This window comes from Boleophthalmus pectinirostris, unplaced genomic scaffold, assembly GCF_026225935.1.
Source record: "Boleophthalmus pectinirostris isolate CB_2022bp ecotype Guang Dong unplaced genomic scaffold, ASM2622593v1 HiC_scaffold_7, whole genome shotgun sequence".
Classification (NCBI taxonomy): domain Eukaryota; kingdom Metazoa; phylum Chordata; class Actinopteri; order Gobiiformes; family Gobiidae; genus Boleophthalmus; species Boleophthalmus pectinirostris.
The window spans coordinates 30,843,067-30,857,844 of record NW_026571473.1 but is presented as its reverse complement, the minus strand read 5'-3'; the positions used below and the strand labels follow the sequence as shown (position 1 = coordinate 30,857,844).

The 14,778-nt window shown below is 40.8% G+C and overlaps 1 protein-coding gene across 3 annotated transcripts in view; it reads right to left on the bottom strand.

Moving 5' to 3' along the window:
• nlgn1 (neuroligin 1) overlaps window positions 1-14,778 on the bottom strand; it is a 733,956-nt gene that overhangs the window by 1,352 nt on the left and 717,826 nt on the right. For all 3 annotated transcript variants that reach the window (XM_055164448.1, XM_055164447.1, XM_055164449.1), the window contains 2 exons: window positions 5,805-5,961; window positions 1,783-1,860 (listed from right to left, as the gene is read on the bottom strand). In XM_055164448.1, coding sequence (XP_055020423.1) covers window positions 1,783-1,860; window positions 5,805-5,961 — 235 coding nt within the window. The remainder of the gene's footprint in view (window positions 1-1,782; window positions 1,861-5,804; window positions 5,962-14,778) is intronic.

The following is a 14,778-nucleotide window of genomic DNA, read 5'->3' as shown; positions in this document are numbered from 1 at the left end:
TAACACTTCATCATGGTGGTAGAATGTAGTGGTAACACTTTAGTTTAAGGACCACAAACTAATAACTAATAATAAATGCTTAACTACGTAATTGTTAGTAATTATAAAGTACTTTCAATGCATTTTTGTCTAAGGCTGCAAGTATTAAGCCAATATGTATTTTCTTCCCATTAACGTTTTTTTCAGATACTAATCGATACTAAAACTTGTATTAAAACTAGATATTTATACTCAACAAGTATTGATACTGAAAAAGCTACATCGACATACTAAAATGAACCTTTCTTGAAGATATTTAGAATGATCTTGAGCTGTATTAGCATTAGTATAAGACCACATATACCTGGACGAGTAAGGGATTACACAGATATAGACCTACTATGATTTAATGTTGAAAATGACATTCTATTGTCTAAAGAAAGAGTGTTTTTTTATATCATCGTGGCATCAAAATCAGTCTTAAGTATCAAATCTATTCCTTATTAAAATCGAGTTTGAAATTCTAGTATACCATACAAAAGAATAAGTCTATGTACAACTTTGAGTAGGTAAATAACATCATAGCTAACTCATAATATATTAGTTATTGATATTGATTATGATAGGGTATTGATTTGAAATGTTGTAAAGCAGGGGTGTCAAACTCAAATTCACAGAGGGCCAACATTAAAAACTAAAACTAAGTTCTGGGCCAAACTAAATATTTATTGAAAAATGTCAACATCTGCATGTTTTCTCTTCTTTCGAGATATGTAATGTTAAACCTTTTCTCATTAAAATAAATGTGTTAATAATAGAAATAATAGTTTTGCTTAAACATTGAATCCAGAACAAGCAGAATATAAAATAATAACAAAATTTTAAATAAATAATGTCTCTATAGCCTATCTGTAGTCGGCGGTCCAGCTCTAATGCATATTTGATATGATCTCACGGGCCAAATATAACTATATCGTCGGGCCAAATTTGGCCCCCGTGCCTGAGTTTGACATGTCTGCTCTAAAGTAACTATGAGTGAAAAGGGAAAAGGGAATGAGGGCAGATAACGTAAGATGACTCTTCTTTCTGCTCCTTTTCATTCATTTCTTGTATGTTTGATGTTGTGACACTGTTGATGTCTTTTTATACTTTATTATTGAAAAGAAAAAAATAATAAAAACAACAATAATACTAATACTTATACTGCTACTACTACTACTACTAATAATAATAATCTAGTATAAAAAGTGCTTAACTACATAATTGTTAGTAATTTATAAAGTACTTTCAATGCATTTTTGTCTAAGGCTGCAAGTATTAAGCCAATAACTATTTGTAACTTTAACTATTAACTTTTTAACTATAATTTCTATTTTCTTCCTATTAATGCTTTTGTAGATACACTAAAATCTTAATAAACATGAAAAAAGTGTTTGATAAATACCACCTATAGCTAAATAACAACTAATAAGCAATCAGTAACAACTTAATTAGAGATTAATACGTTGTCCCTGAATTAAAGTGTCACCAATTTAAAGTTTGGGTATTAATTAAGTCGTTACTAAACCTGAATCATTCAATAAACGGTTTGTTCGTTATGACTTAAATCTTGTCCGTGCTTTATTAAGGGTTGGATTAGTGTAGTTATTATAAAGTGTGAGTGTATATTCGGAGTCGTAGCTCTGACTCTTAAGTGCTCTACATCCATATCAGTGTAATAAGAGTAAATAAGAAGAGGCAGTGGCATTTGGGAGCTGAGCGGCCGAGCTCCGGTGAATGCAGAATATTTGATTTGCGGCGGACCTTGGTGGTGGTGGGGATGAGCTGCGTGACCTCGTTCAGACTGTGCAGATGTGGGACCAGCTCCAGCCACAGGTTCACCTGAGGAGAGAGAGAGAGAGAGAGGAGAGAGAGAGGAGAAGAGAGGGAGAGAGTGAAGAGAGGAGGGAGAGAGAGGGGAGGGGTAAGAGGAGAGAGGGAGAAAGAGACATAGAAAGAATGTTGAAGAGAGTTGGGGCAAAGAAGAAGAAGAAAAGATGGGAGAGAGCGAGATTAGAGGGGAAGAAGAAGAGAGGAGGGAGACAGAGATAGAGGGGAGGGAGGGAGAGAGAGATAGAGAGGAAGAAGAAGAGAGGAGAGAAAGAGAAGGGAGGAGTAAGAGGAGAGAGGGAGAAAGAGATTAGAGGGGAGGGAGAGAGATAGAGAGGAAGAAGAAGAGAGGAGAGAGAGAGAGAAGGGAGGAGTAAGAGGAGAGAAGGGAGAAAGAGACAGAAAGGGAGAGAGAGAAGACGAAGAGAGGAGGGAGAGAGATTAGAGGAGAGGGAGAAAGAGATAGAGGGGAGGGAGAAAGAGAGAAAGAGGAAGAGAGGAGGGAGGGAGAGAGAGAGAGAGAGGGGAGGATTAAGAGGAGAGAGGGAGAAAGAGACATAGAAAGAATGTTGAAGAGAGTGGGGGCAGAAAGTGTGGGCAAATAGAGAGAGGGAGAGAAGAAAAAGAGAGGAGGGAGAGATTAGAGGGGAGGGAGAGAGAGAGAGGAAGAAGAAGAGAGGAGGGATAAAGAGAAAGAAAAAGAGAGGGGGGAGAGACAGAGATAGAAAGGAAGAAGAAGAGAGGAGGGAGAGAGAGAGAGAAGGGAGGAGTAAGAGGAGATAGGGAGAAAGAGATTAGAGGGGAGAGAGAGAGAGATAGAGGGGAAGAAGAAGAGAGGAGGTTAGAGAGAGAGAGAAGGGAGGAGTAAGAGGAGAGAGGGAGAAAGAGACACAGAAAGAATGTTGAAGAGAGTGGGAGCAGAGAGTGGAGGCAAAAAGAGAGAGGGAGAGAAGGAGAAGAGAGGAAGGAGAGAAAGGAGGGGGGCGTAAAGAGAGGAGAAAGAGGGAGAAGAGAGAAAGGAGAGAGAGATATAATGGAGGGAGAGAGAGATAGAGAGGAAGAAGAAGAGAGGAGGGAGAAAGAGAGATAGAAAGAATGTTGAAGGGAGTGGGGGCAAAAAGAGAGGGAGAGAATGAGAAGAGAGAAGGGAGAGGAGAGAGATTAGAGGGGAGGGGTGAAGTGTGAGGGAGAAGAAAGGAAGACAGCAAAGATGGAGACAGACAGAAAAAAGGGAGACAAGAAGGCATGATGGAGAGAGGAGAGAAATGGGTGATGGAGAAGATAGGAGGAACAGAAAAGAGTGCAGAAAGAGAGTGAAGAAGGGAGAAAGAAGAAGAAGAGAGCAGAGAGTGGGTGGAGCAGAGAAAGAATGCAAAGGGAGAGAAGAGGAAAGAGAAGCAAAGAGGTTGACAAAGCACGAGTAAGAGCGATGAAGAGATGGAGATAGAGGGAGAGACAGAGGGAAGGGAGAAATAGAGAGAGCACGAAAGACAGGGGAGGGAAAGAGGGAAAGAGAAACGGTGAGATAGGAAAGAGAGAAGTAGAGTAGAAGACAAACAGATGGAGGTAGGGGGGAGGAGAGAGGAGAGCAGAGATGTACAGAAGAATGAAAGTAAAACACAGAAGGTACAGAATCAGGGGATGGAGTGAGCAAGAGAAGAGGAGAGAGAAGAGAGAGAGAGGAGGAGGAGGGACAAACAGGGACAGACAGGAGAGCAGGAGACAAAAGGTTAAATGGAGTCATCTGAATTTCATCTAAGGTCCAATAAGGACATCCTCTGTCACGGTGAGAGCATCTGTGAGGAAACCCAGAATACATTTTCACTCTTCTACAGTGGCTCCATGGACCAGTGACCTTTTTCACCAAAAAAAAAAAAAAAAAGGAAGAGAAGGGAGAGGGCCACACTTGAGACAACATGGAGATAAAAGCTTTCACTCTTACAAATATTTAGTGAGTGCAAACAATCTCAAAAAGTGTTTAATATTTTATGACAATGTGCATTTATTTATTGTCTTTAATTTTGTTATAGACGCGTGATGTGAAAATGGTTTATGTTTACATGTTCTGCTGTAGTTCTGAAGAAATTGTCCGATCAAAATGCAGAATGAACTCCTCAGATCGGGTTGCCAGATCCTACGACTGAAACCAGCTTCTGATAAACCTGTGTCTTCAGTGTACGACAGGAAATAGTATTTAATTTTGTGATATTTTGTGCTATCTGTGATCTAATCTATGACACCCGTGGATCATTGTATTATATTTTGGACATTTTAAATTGCAATATTGATTAAAAATTCCAAGAATACAGAAGTAGGGTTGTCAAAACTATTGAAAATCAGATACTAATCGATACTAAAACTAGTAATGAAACTAGATATTTATACTTAGCAAGTATTTATTCTGAAAAAGCCACATCGACATACAGAAACTAACCTTTCCTAAATATTTTTAGAATGATCTTAAGCGGTATTTGCACATATACCTGCACGACTAAAGGATTACACAGATATAGATCTACTATTATTAAATGTTGAAAATGGCTTTCTACTGTCTAAAGAAAGAGTGTCTTTTATAACATTGTGGCATCAGAATCGGTCTTAAGTATCAAGCTTATTCCTTATTATCGAAATTGAGTTTAAAATTCGTGTATACCATAAATATGCATGAAAAAGTCTATACAACTTTGAGAAGGTAAATGAGAAGGAATAACAATTAGTTAAAAACTCCTGTCAAATTTGCGTTACTTATAACTAAAAAACGGTCTTTTCTGTGTCATTTTTGACTCTCATCTTAACTTCCAAAAGTCACCCAATCCTGTTTTCTCCACCTCTGCACAATTAACAAAATCAAAACTGTCCTCTCCCGCCCTGATCTTGAGAAAATCGTCCAAACGCTCATCTTCTCCCGTCTAGACTACACATTCCCTCTGTTTTACTTCCCTTCACTGGCTGCATGGGTGTTTTAGAATCGATTTTAAGATTTTACTGATCACTTTTAAAGCTCGTTTAGGTCTACATTTCAGAACTTTTAACCCCGAACGAGCCCTCCCGCATCCGTAGATCCTCAGAAAGGTCCCTGCGGCTTGACGAGATACGGCTCGCACCATCAGTATCATCTTTTAAATCACTTCTTAAAACCCATTTTTATCGGTTGACCTTCCTTTAACTCTTTCCCCCATGAAGACGACATTTGACGACCCCCCCTTGTATCCTTAATGACGTGTTTCGACACTTCCGCTGTGTCACTAAAGACGTGATTTGACGACCATTAGAAACGGTTCCAGTTTTTCACATGTAAACAGAGGCTGTGATCGGTGGGGGCCACTACAACCAGTACTAGGCCGACCAATAGGATTCAAGGATACGTTTTCGATGATTTTTTTCCGAAGTTAATCAAAGTAATGACGACTGTAGCTTCGATTGTTTTTGATTTTGCAACTGACCAGGTAAACTCTCATTTTCAGTGAGCTGTTATGAACCTGTAAATGAGTTGAATCACATTTAAACATCCATAAATGAAGAGTTAAGAGTCTAAGGTTTCCAGAGATACAAAATATGTCTGTGTTTCAATTAAGTTCATGAGTGTGAAAATTATTTACAGTATAATCACTTGGGGAAGTCTGTTTTCTTTTATGCAGTTATGCTCTGTGGGGAGCCCTAGTCATATATGTATGGTTTGTTCCTAGTAGGCGTCCAAGGGGGAAAGAGTTAACTGGGTTTAGCTTGATTTTATTCCTTATTTATTTTTTATTCTATTTCTTTTAATTTATTAATTGGATTGTTTACATCATTGTCTGGTTTTGTATGCTCTCCTGTATGCTATTTATTATTTATACTTTTTGTATTGTTCATTCCTGCTTGTACAACACTTTGTAAACCTTGTTTTTAAAAGTGCTTTATAAATTAAGATTTATTATTATTATTTATTTTCTGAATGAGGACATATGTGATTGTACCTTGTTGGCCCTGTAGTGCTCCTTGACGCGGGGCTTGAGTCCGATGTGCAGGTACAGCTGGTCCTTCTGGTTGTAGCGGGTCCAGGCCACCTCCTCAAAGCGGTTGGGTTTGGTGTGGATGAACTTCGTGTCCTGGGGCACCGGCTGGTTTGGGTCACTGCACATAAACAACAAAACAAAGACAAAAATGTGTTACTAGTATAGGGGCTGTAGTCACTTGAGTCATTGGTTGATTGTCAGTGGTCAATGGTGTCTTACTCCACCAATTTTTATCAGTTAACTCCTTATTTCATTCACATTTTTAGGATTTATATGAGCCACAGCACATAAGAGAATACATAGAGTGAGTCAGTTGACATTTTGGGAGTGACTTTCCACTTATGAAGATGCTATTTACTAGTTGAACAACATGATTTGAGAAAAAACATGTGGGTCTAGAAGCATCTCCTGTCTCCCCGTTTTCAGTTGGGATGAGAAAAACATGGTCAGTTCGTGTCAAACCAAACATGGCGTCTTTTGAGTAAAAAAAGAAACGTCTAATTACACAGATGATTGAGAAACAGCACAAAACCTTTATGTATCTGAGGACTGAAGTTAGAGATTTTGTTCTAAATGATATGAGACATTTCAAGAGGAAATGTCTTTTTGCATTTGCGTGACACGTGATTTAGAAATTTTGAGCTGTGACTTGGATCGGTTTGACCCACTTTATGTTCATGGTCTGGTTCTAGATCCTTCAGCATTCAAACATGATGTAAGAGGAACTGACTGGTCAACCAAGTTTACTAGTCTTTGTGAACATAGTTTTGCGCAAGATCCTAATAATTCTGAGAGCTTTAGCCAGCACCACGCGCCATGTACCCTTTTATTTAATGAATGAAAAGGATGGTCAACTCCCTTCTTCTCTCCATGGAAAGTTTTTTGGGATGAACATACAACTATTTGACTGCCAAGGTTGATAACGTTTTGGTCTCGGTTTACTTTAAAGCAGGACTAAACACACCGAAACTCCCTTCACAGTCCAAAAGAGCTGTTGACCTGGAGGACCAAAGGCTATGGGGGCAGAGGCTGGACGACTGAAGTTTTTTCATTGCTTAAAATGTTCCGCAGTAGGTCTACATTTCTAAAGGCATTGTTATTGCCATCTGCAACTGAATTGAAGCCATTTGAGGACATCCAGATTGAGTATATTTACAGACAGACTGAAAATGATTTCTGGACGGCAATCGATTTCAAAACATTGTCCAGACAACTACCTTTGAAAGCAGACAGTTCCATCAAAAACACAAAACATACCAAATTCTCATGTCGTTTTCATGTTAGTACAGCTCTGTCTGAAAAACAGATCCTATTCTCTCAGCTCATGTCACGCTTCGAGTCTCTTTAGAGTCATCATGTTCATTCAATTACCAAACTAGAAAAGCACTCAGAGAGCGCAGACCTCCGCCAAGGACTACCCCCATTTTTTATATAAATTGCGATAAAATCAGTCTTCTGGATCAGATCCGGATCAGCCTTTGGAATATGAAAGAGGATCCCATTGTCCATCCCTGAGTCAAATTTCATGGGGTTTGGTCAATAATTAACCGAGATATTGAGAAACAAAATTTTTGGCCCCATTTACCACAATGTTAACTAAAATTTCAAAGTGATCCAGAATCCAGGATTTCTTCCGGATCACCCCCAAAATGAAATCAGTTCTTCCTTTTCACATTTCCAACAAATCCTGAAAATTTCATCAAAATCGGTCCATAACTTTTTGAGTTATGTTGCAAACAGACAAACAAACAAACAAACAAACAAACAGACAAACGCCGGCAAAAACATAACCTTCTTGGCGGAGGTAATTAGTTGACGATTATTTGCGATTAATCAATGAATTTATTGCAGCCCTGCTATCTGCCATGATTTGACAGATATGCTTAAAGCCGTACTGTGGGATATTCAAGGGAGGTGTGACGGGTAGGGTCTGAAGTACTAAAGGGGGGAAGGGAGGAGGGTTGGGGTCTGTTGGAGTAAAGAGAAGAGTAAGGGGAGGAGGGCTCGGTCTGCAGAACTAAAAGGGAGAGTCCAGTTTTTTAAAAGGAATTTGAGGGGCAGTGTTTGGTGGACTAAAGGGGAGAGCATGGGGGTGGAGGGCTGGGTCTGGAGGACTAAAGAGGAGAGAGAAGTGGGGGCGGGGTCTGGAGTACTAAAGGGGAGTAGGACTGAGGCGCGAGATCTCGAGTACTAAAGCGGAAAGGGGAGTGAGGGGCGGGGTCTGGAGTAGTAAAGGAGAAAGGGGAGTGGGGTCTGGAGGACTAAAGAGGAGTAGGGGGTGGGGTCTCAAATACTAAAGGGGAGTAAGGGGCAGTGTCTGGAGTACTAAAGCAGAAAGGGGAATGAGGGGCTGGGTCTGGAGTACTAAAGGGGAAAGGGAAGTGAGTGGCGGTGTCTCGAGTACTAAAGGGGAAAGGGGAGCAAGGGGCGGGGTGTCGAGTACTAAAGGTGAAAGGGGAGTGAGGGGCAGGGTCTCCAGTACAAAACGGGAAAGGGGAGTGAGGGGCGGGGTCTGGAGCACTAAAGGAGAAAGGGGAGTGAGGGGCAGAGTCTGGAGTACTAAAGGGGAAAGGGGAGTGAGGGGCAGGGTGTGGAGTACTAACGGGGAAAGGGGAGTGAGGGGCAGGGTTTGGAGTACTAACGGGGAAAGGGGAGTGAGGGGCAGGGTTTGGAGTACTAACGGGGAAAGGGGAGTGAGGGGCAGGGTTTGGAGTACTAAAGGGGAAAGGGCAGTGGGGATGGGATCTCCAGTACTAAAGGGGAAAGGGAAGTGAGGGGTGGGGTCTCGAATACTAAAGGGAAGAGGAAATGAGAGGCAGAGTCTGGAGGAATAAAGGGAAGAGGAAATGAGAGGCAGAGTCTGGTGGACTAAAGGGAAGAGGAAATGAGGGGCAGAGTCTGGAGGAATAAAGGGAAGAGGAAATGAGAGGCAGAGTCTGGTGGACTAAAGGGAAGAGGAACATTCATGGCAAAACAGTAACATCCCCATGGAGACAAGAACACATAAACCCCACCAACACAAATGCTACTCAGTCCACCTTTGGTTTCAGCTGGATAAATTCTAAACTCCCCCTCACTCTTTTCCTCTCTTTTTCGCTCTCCTTTTTCAAGTCACATCTTATTTCCTTGTATGACTAACCTAAGTTGAAGACCTGATTAGATGCTCGTAATTGGCTGTTTAATACTTGGCATAAAAGCGCTTCACATGGGCAACTCCGGAGATTATTAGCTATCATAAGACCTTTTCACTCAATCAGTGTCTTTAGAAAACCAATCATTTTTGAGCAATAACAGCGCGTTTGACCTTTTTGGGGTTTTTATCAGATGTGATGCGGCAGACATAGTTGATTAAAATTTGATGAAGGCTCGGGGCTGCGTCTCCAAAGCACATCCCTGTATTTTCATAATTACACAGATTAGCCGCGGGGAGATGCTACACTTAGGTCAAAATTAAAATTGTAATAAGCAGACAGTCACGTCCCCGGAGAGCTGCGCTACACGGAGTCAGCCCTTAGTTTTACCGTCCCGCGGCAGCCCAAGGTGACTCAAGTACAAGTAGCACCGAGCGGCGGAGGAGCGGGTGCAAATTAGGCGGCAATGATGGAAGAGCCGATCGTGTTATGGGGTTCGTCGGTCTGTTTACGGTTGCCAGTCAAGCAACAATTAATTATGTAATGAATATAGGCCTATCGCACTGCCAAGGCTGATAATGTTTTGGTCTTCTGACAGGTTGTCCCAGTGGAATTGAAGGATGGGTCAAATGCAGATAATTCTCTACAGGAACTAGAGATACACCGTTAAAACTTTTTCTGTTCTGATACCGATTTCAATACTACTGCTTTAAGAATCTACGGATACATGATACCAATCGATACCAGTGCAGAGAGTAAAAACAGCATTTATAAACAAAAAGAAGCATTTCCAAAAGTGTTATGTAGTTATTTATGTTGTAGTTTTAGGTACTATTTATGTAGTTATTTATCCCTTAAGTAACTACAGAACAACTTTGTGTAAATGAAAGTTCATTATGAGACTTTCTGGACCAACTACACTCATAAATAGTCTTACATTACATCAGTCCTTCTCAAATAGTAGTGCTTTTTTTTTGCCATACTAGAATAAAGTGTAATTGCACATCCACTACAGTAGTTGGCAGTGACGCTCTTGTTGTCAGAGTGTGCGCAGGGAGTATTAACGCTATAGTGTCGGGGGTTTTTTTGCCGAGCAAATGCACACACAGCACAGAGCAGGAGATATGAAGTGCAGAGAACAAACTGGACGTGAAGCGTAAATAGCACTTGGCTTCACTGTGACTACGGCGGGAATCGAGGAAAGACCGCTGTGTTTACTGTGTCTTAAAATGTTGGAAGTGGACAGCATGAAGACAAATAAATTAAGGCATCGCTTAAAGACATTACACCCCAATCACGCTGGTAAGCAGCTTGAGTTTTGCGGAATTTTGCCAACAATCATCCCGCTTTGTGAATGCTACTTCAGTAAACCAGCGAGCTCTGTTAGTGTCATTTAAGGTGGAGTATCAAACAGCAGAGGAGCTGATTCTGCCTGAAGCATGGTTGGAAGCTGGAACATGGTTTCTGTCATGCTGGATGATGCCCCAAACTATAACATAGACATTATCTTTAAAAACGAGGAGGACACAGGAGCCGACTCATGATGCAGGTGAGCGCAGCGCAGAACACGGCTGGATTTCCCCGGGAGTCACTTTGGAGACGCGACTAAAACGTTTCCTCTCATATGTAGACGACTGAAGATGAGGGGTGATTTGTCCACGTAGTGAGGGGTTCGTGAAATGTTTTTTTCATTTTTCAGTATTGGTGTTGATATCTGATACCAGTATGGGACTGGTGCATCTCTAACAGGAGCAATAAAAGGTATATTGCAGGGGTCTTCAACCTTTTTCCTCTCGTGAGCTACCTTTATAAAATGTAAAGGCCAGAGAGCTATTAGTTTTAGCGGTCACAAGAAATTGAAAAAGTAGAAGAGCCATGGCAATCTTTTGACAGGGTACGTTAGGCATCAAAATGACACATTTACAGTGGTTATTAATCAGATTTTAGTTATTAAGTGCAATATATATAATTCAGAAATCCCTTGGCGAGCTGCTTGGAAGGAGGTGGTAGCTCCCGAAATACAGGTTGGAGACCCCTGCTACACTGAAATGGGACTAAACACTGAGCAGTTAAACTGAGAAATGCCTGGAGGACTAAAGGGAGAGTGAGGGGTGGAGTCTGAAGGACTAAAGGGAGTGTGAGGGGTGGAGTCTGGAGGACTAAAGGGAGTGTGAGGGGTGGAGTCTGGAGGACTAAAAGGAGAGTGAGGGGTGGAGTCTGAAGGACTAAAGGGAGTGTGAGGGGTGGAGTCTGGAGGACTAAAAGGAGAGTGAGGGGTGGAGTCTGAAGGACTAAAGGGAGTGTGAGGGGTGGAGTCTGGAGGATTAAAAGGAGAGTGAGGGGTGGAGTCTGAAGGACTAAAGGGAGTGTGAGGGGTGGAGTCTGGAGGACTAAAGAGGAGAGTAAGGGGTGGTCAGGAGGGCTAAAGAGGAGAGTAAGGGGTGGTCAGGAGGACTAAAGAGGAGAGTAAGGGGTGGTCAGGAGGGCTAAAGAGGAGAGTGAATGGTGGAGTCAGGAGGGCTAAAGGGGAGACTGAGGGGTGGACTCTGGATGACTAAAGGGAGAGTGAGGGGTGGAGTCAGGAGGGCTAAAGGGAGAGTAAGGAGTGGAGTCAGGAGAACTAAAGGGAAAATGAGAGGTGAAGTCTGGAGGGCTAAAGGGGAGCGTGAGAGGTGAAGTCTGGAGGCCTAAAGGAGAGAGTGAGGGGTGGAGTCTGGAGGACTAAAGGGGAGATTGAGAGGTAGAACAGGTGGGGCATAAAAGCCTAAAGGGGAGATTGATGGGGGAAGAGGGACAGAGTCTGGAGAATTAAAGGAGAGCGTGAGGGGTGGAGTCAGGAGGACTAAAGGGGACAGTGGGGGAGGAAGGTCCGTTTTAAAAAAAAAAAGTCAGAGTTCAGTCCCACTGTCACCTTAATCGGTAAGTTGATTAAGTTCAGTTTCTTTTTAAAGGCCATTACGTTTAAGAACACATTAATAAATAAAGATATGTATTATGTGGGTTGGGGATCATTTATTCCTGATCTGTGGACTGGCTGGTGTGGGATTTGTAAGAGCAGAAATTGAGTAATATTATGTATTCATTTCAGCTGCCTGTCTCTCCTGTAATGTTATGGTTACACTCATGGTTAAGTACGAGCTAATCCACGTAAATCATGACCCCACGAAGGCTAAGGACAGAAACTAGACTGCTTTTAAATTGTATTAGCTGTACATTATGAGTCCTATCTGCTTAATACAAACAGTGGAATCAAGTCATTGTTCCACCTGACTGAACTGTATTAGACCGCTAACCTAATGTCAACTCTCTGTGTCTACTCTATTACAGCCCAGCTTTTGTTCTAGGATGGCCAAACCAAATGCATTTAGATTACTGATTTTGAAATGGGAAAATGCACCAATCTCTACCTTGACTGTAAATTAAAGATTGAACAATGAGCTCTGCCAATATGTTGGAGTCGATACACAGGGTTGATATTGAGTCTAATTTACTTATTTGATCTAAGTTGTTGTTTCTTCATCACAAACATACCTGGAGCTGTGTTTTGCTTCATTGACACATGTTTAACACACAAACCCTACATATTTAAGACTTTCAGAAAACACTGTGTATTTAAACTCCATACACCTTCAGTAGAACCATTTGATAGATTTCAGCAGTGGAATTGCCAATCGCTGCTGAAGAAAAGGTAAAATGAGCTGTTAACATGAAATCTACTACTTCATGACATCACAAGGTGGAACAGAGCAGTTTTAGCTTTGCTGCAGACAGCCTAATAATTCAAGATTACTGAACCATGTGTGAATGAAACAAAACAAAACTCCAGGTATGTTTTAGGGGATTTTTGATACTTTTGACAACACTAAACGTCATTATAGCCTAAATCAGGGATCTCCAATCTTTTTCCTCTTGTGAGCTACTTTTTGTAATATGAAAATGCAAGGGATCTACTAATTTTAGAGGTCGCCAGAAATTTTGTAAATGTAAGAGCCACGGTAAGCTGAAGATGAGGTACAGTTACATGTCTATAAAACATAACCCTTTATCCAGTTATTAGTGCACAAAATTAGGCATCAAAATGATACATTTACAACGGAAATAGGCACTTAATCAGTCAAATTTGAGTTATTCAGTGCTATATATATATATAATTCAGAAATCCCTGGGTGAGCTACTTGGAAGGGGTGGAGAGCTACTTGCAGCTCCCGAGCTACAGGTTGGAGACACCTGGTCTAAATTTTATAGTGGAAAAATGTATAAATAATAAAAAAGTAAAAAGTCTCACCTGTTTCACATGCATTATTATAGCTTTAGTCCTGCTTTGGGGCATATATTATGCAAAATTGAGCTTTTACTCATTTTATATGTTGTTACCTTCTGAGAAATATACTTGGAGTTTCATAGACATGTCTGAGTAATTCTTTATTATTAGTATGTCTAAATTGTCTAAGCTCAAAATGCTCTGTTCCACCTTGTGATGTCATGTTGATGGATTCAACATTTATATTAATCTCACTGTGTATGTAATGGTAATGTAATATTCACTTTTGTTACTTAATCATATTATAATCAATGTATCAATATGTGCACTTAAACAATTCTGTTTCTGAGTATTGCAGATTTCATGAGTTTGCAGAAGGTCACGAAGTCCTATCAAATTCAATAACAGGAAACATCTTGGGCGACCATTGCTTAAGGAGGATAAACTAAGGAGGATGAAATGAGAAAGGGCAGACTGACCTTAACTCTGGCCTGAATACACTGTACTGAAGTGTTATTTTTGTGTTTCCTGTAAGCAAAAGAGGAACTACTCCTTTAATGTTTAATGTTTAATGTTTTGCATGTTCCCCCTCCCGTTCTGAGAGGAGTAGTTCCCATTGTAACTAGGGGTCCTAATATTGAATAAAAGGCGTGGAGAAACGAGAGAAGGCTTTAGAGGGTATTGGGTGAACAACTACTAGTTACATGTAACTGAAGTTCTTCTCTCGGTACTCCCTCCACGCGTGTAAAAGATATTAATCTCTTGTCTTCTCTCTTGTTGAATATTGAGTATAGGTAAAGGTGAACCTATCACATGTAGTGGTAGTTTTCAAGTTAACAACTACCCTTTAGTTCAGTGTTCCTCAAAGACTGGGTCGCGACCCTGAGGTAGGTCGCAAGGGATTTTTTTGGGGTCCCCTTGTCACGATCTGCCTGTAGGTCTGAAATATACAGTTCTGACACTGATCTGCTGTTCAGTTCTCGTCCTGCACGCTGGACTGGAATGCTCTACAAAAACGCACACAGGCCCACCTATCTCATTACAAATGTTAAGACATGTTTTGTGTCATTTCTAATCTTTTTGTAATTATTTTATTGACTATTTTGGTCCAGTGTTGCTGCTTCAATTGAATGTTGAAAAGAAAAAGAAATGGACTACATTTAATGTCCAAATAGGCGACTTATGGATCCTTTTATTCCTGGTTCAATTACTGTTTTTCATTGTTTAAAACTTGAATAAAACTAATTGTTCACTCAGTTAACAATAAAATATCCTCAATAATGGTCAAATCCAACTTTACTTTGTAATTTACAAATAATGTCTATTGACTCAGGTCATGAAGGCTTGTGACTTTTAAAGTATGGTTCCCCAGAAAAAAAAAAAAAGTTTGGGAAATACTACTCTAGTTTACCTTTAGTTCAGAGGTAGGCCATTCCAGAGCTGAATGAAACACGTGTGAATAAAACAAAACACAACTTCAGGTATGTCTGTGATGAGGAAACAACATTATAACATAAACCAGAAAACAGAGTCATACAGACCC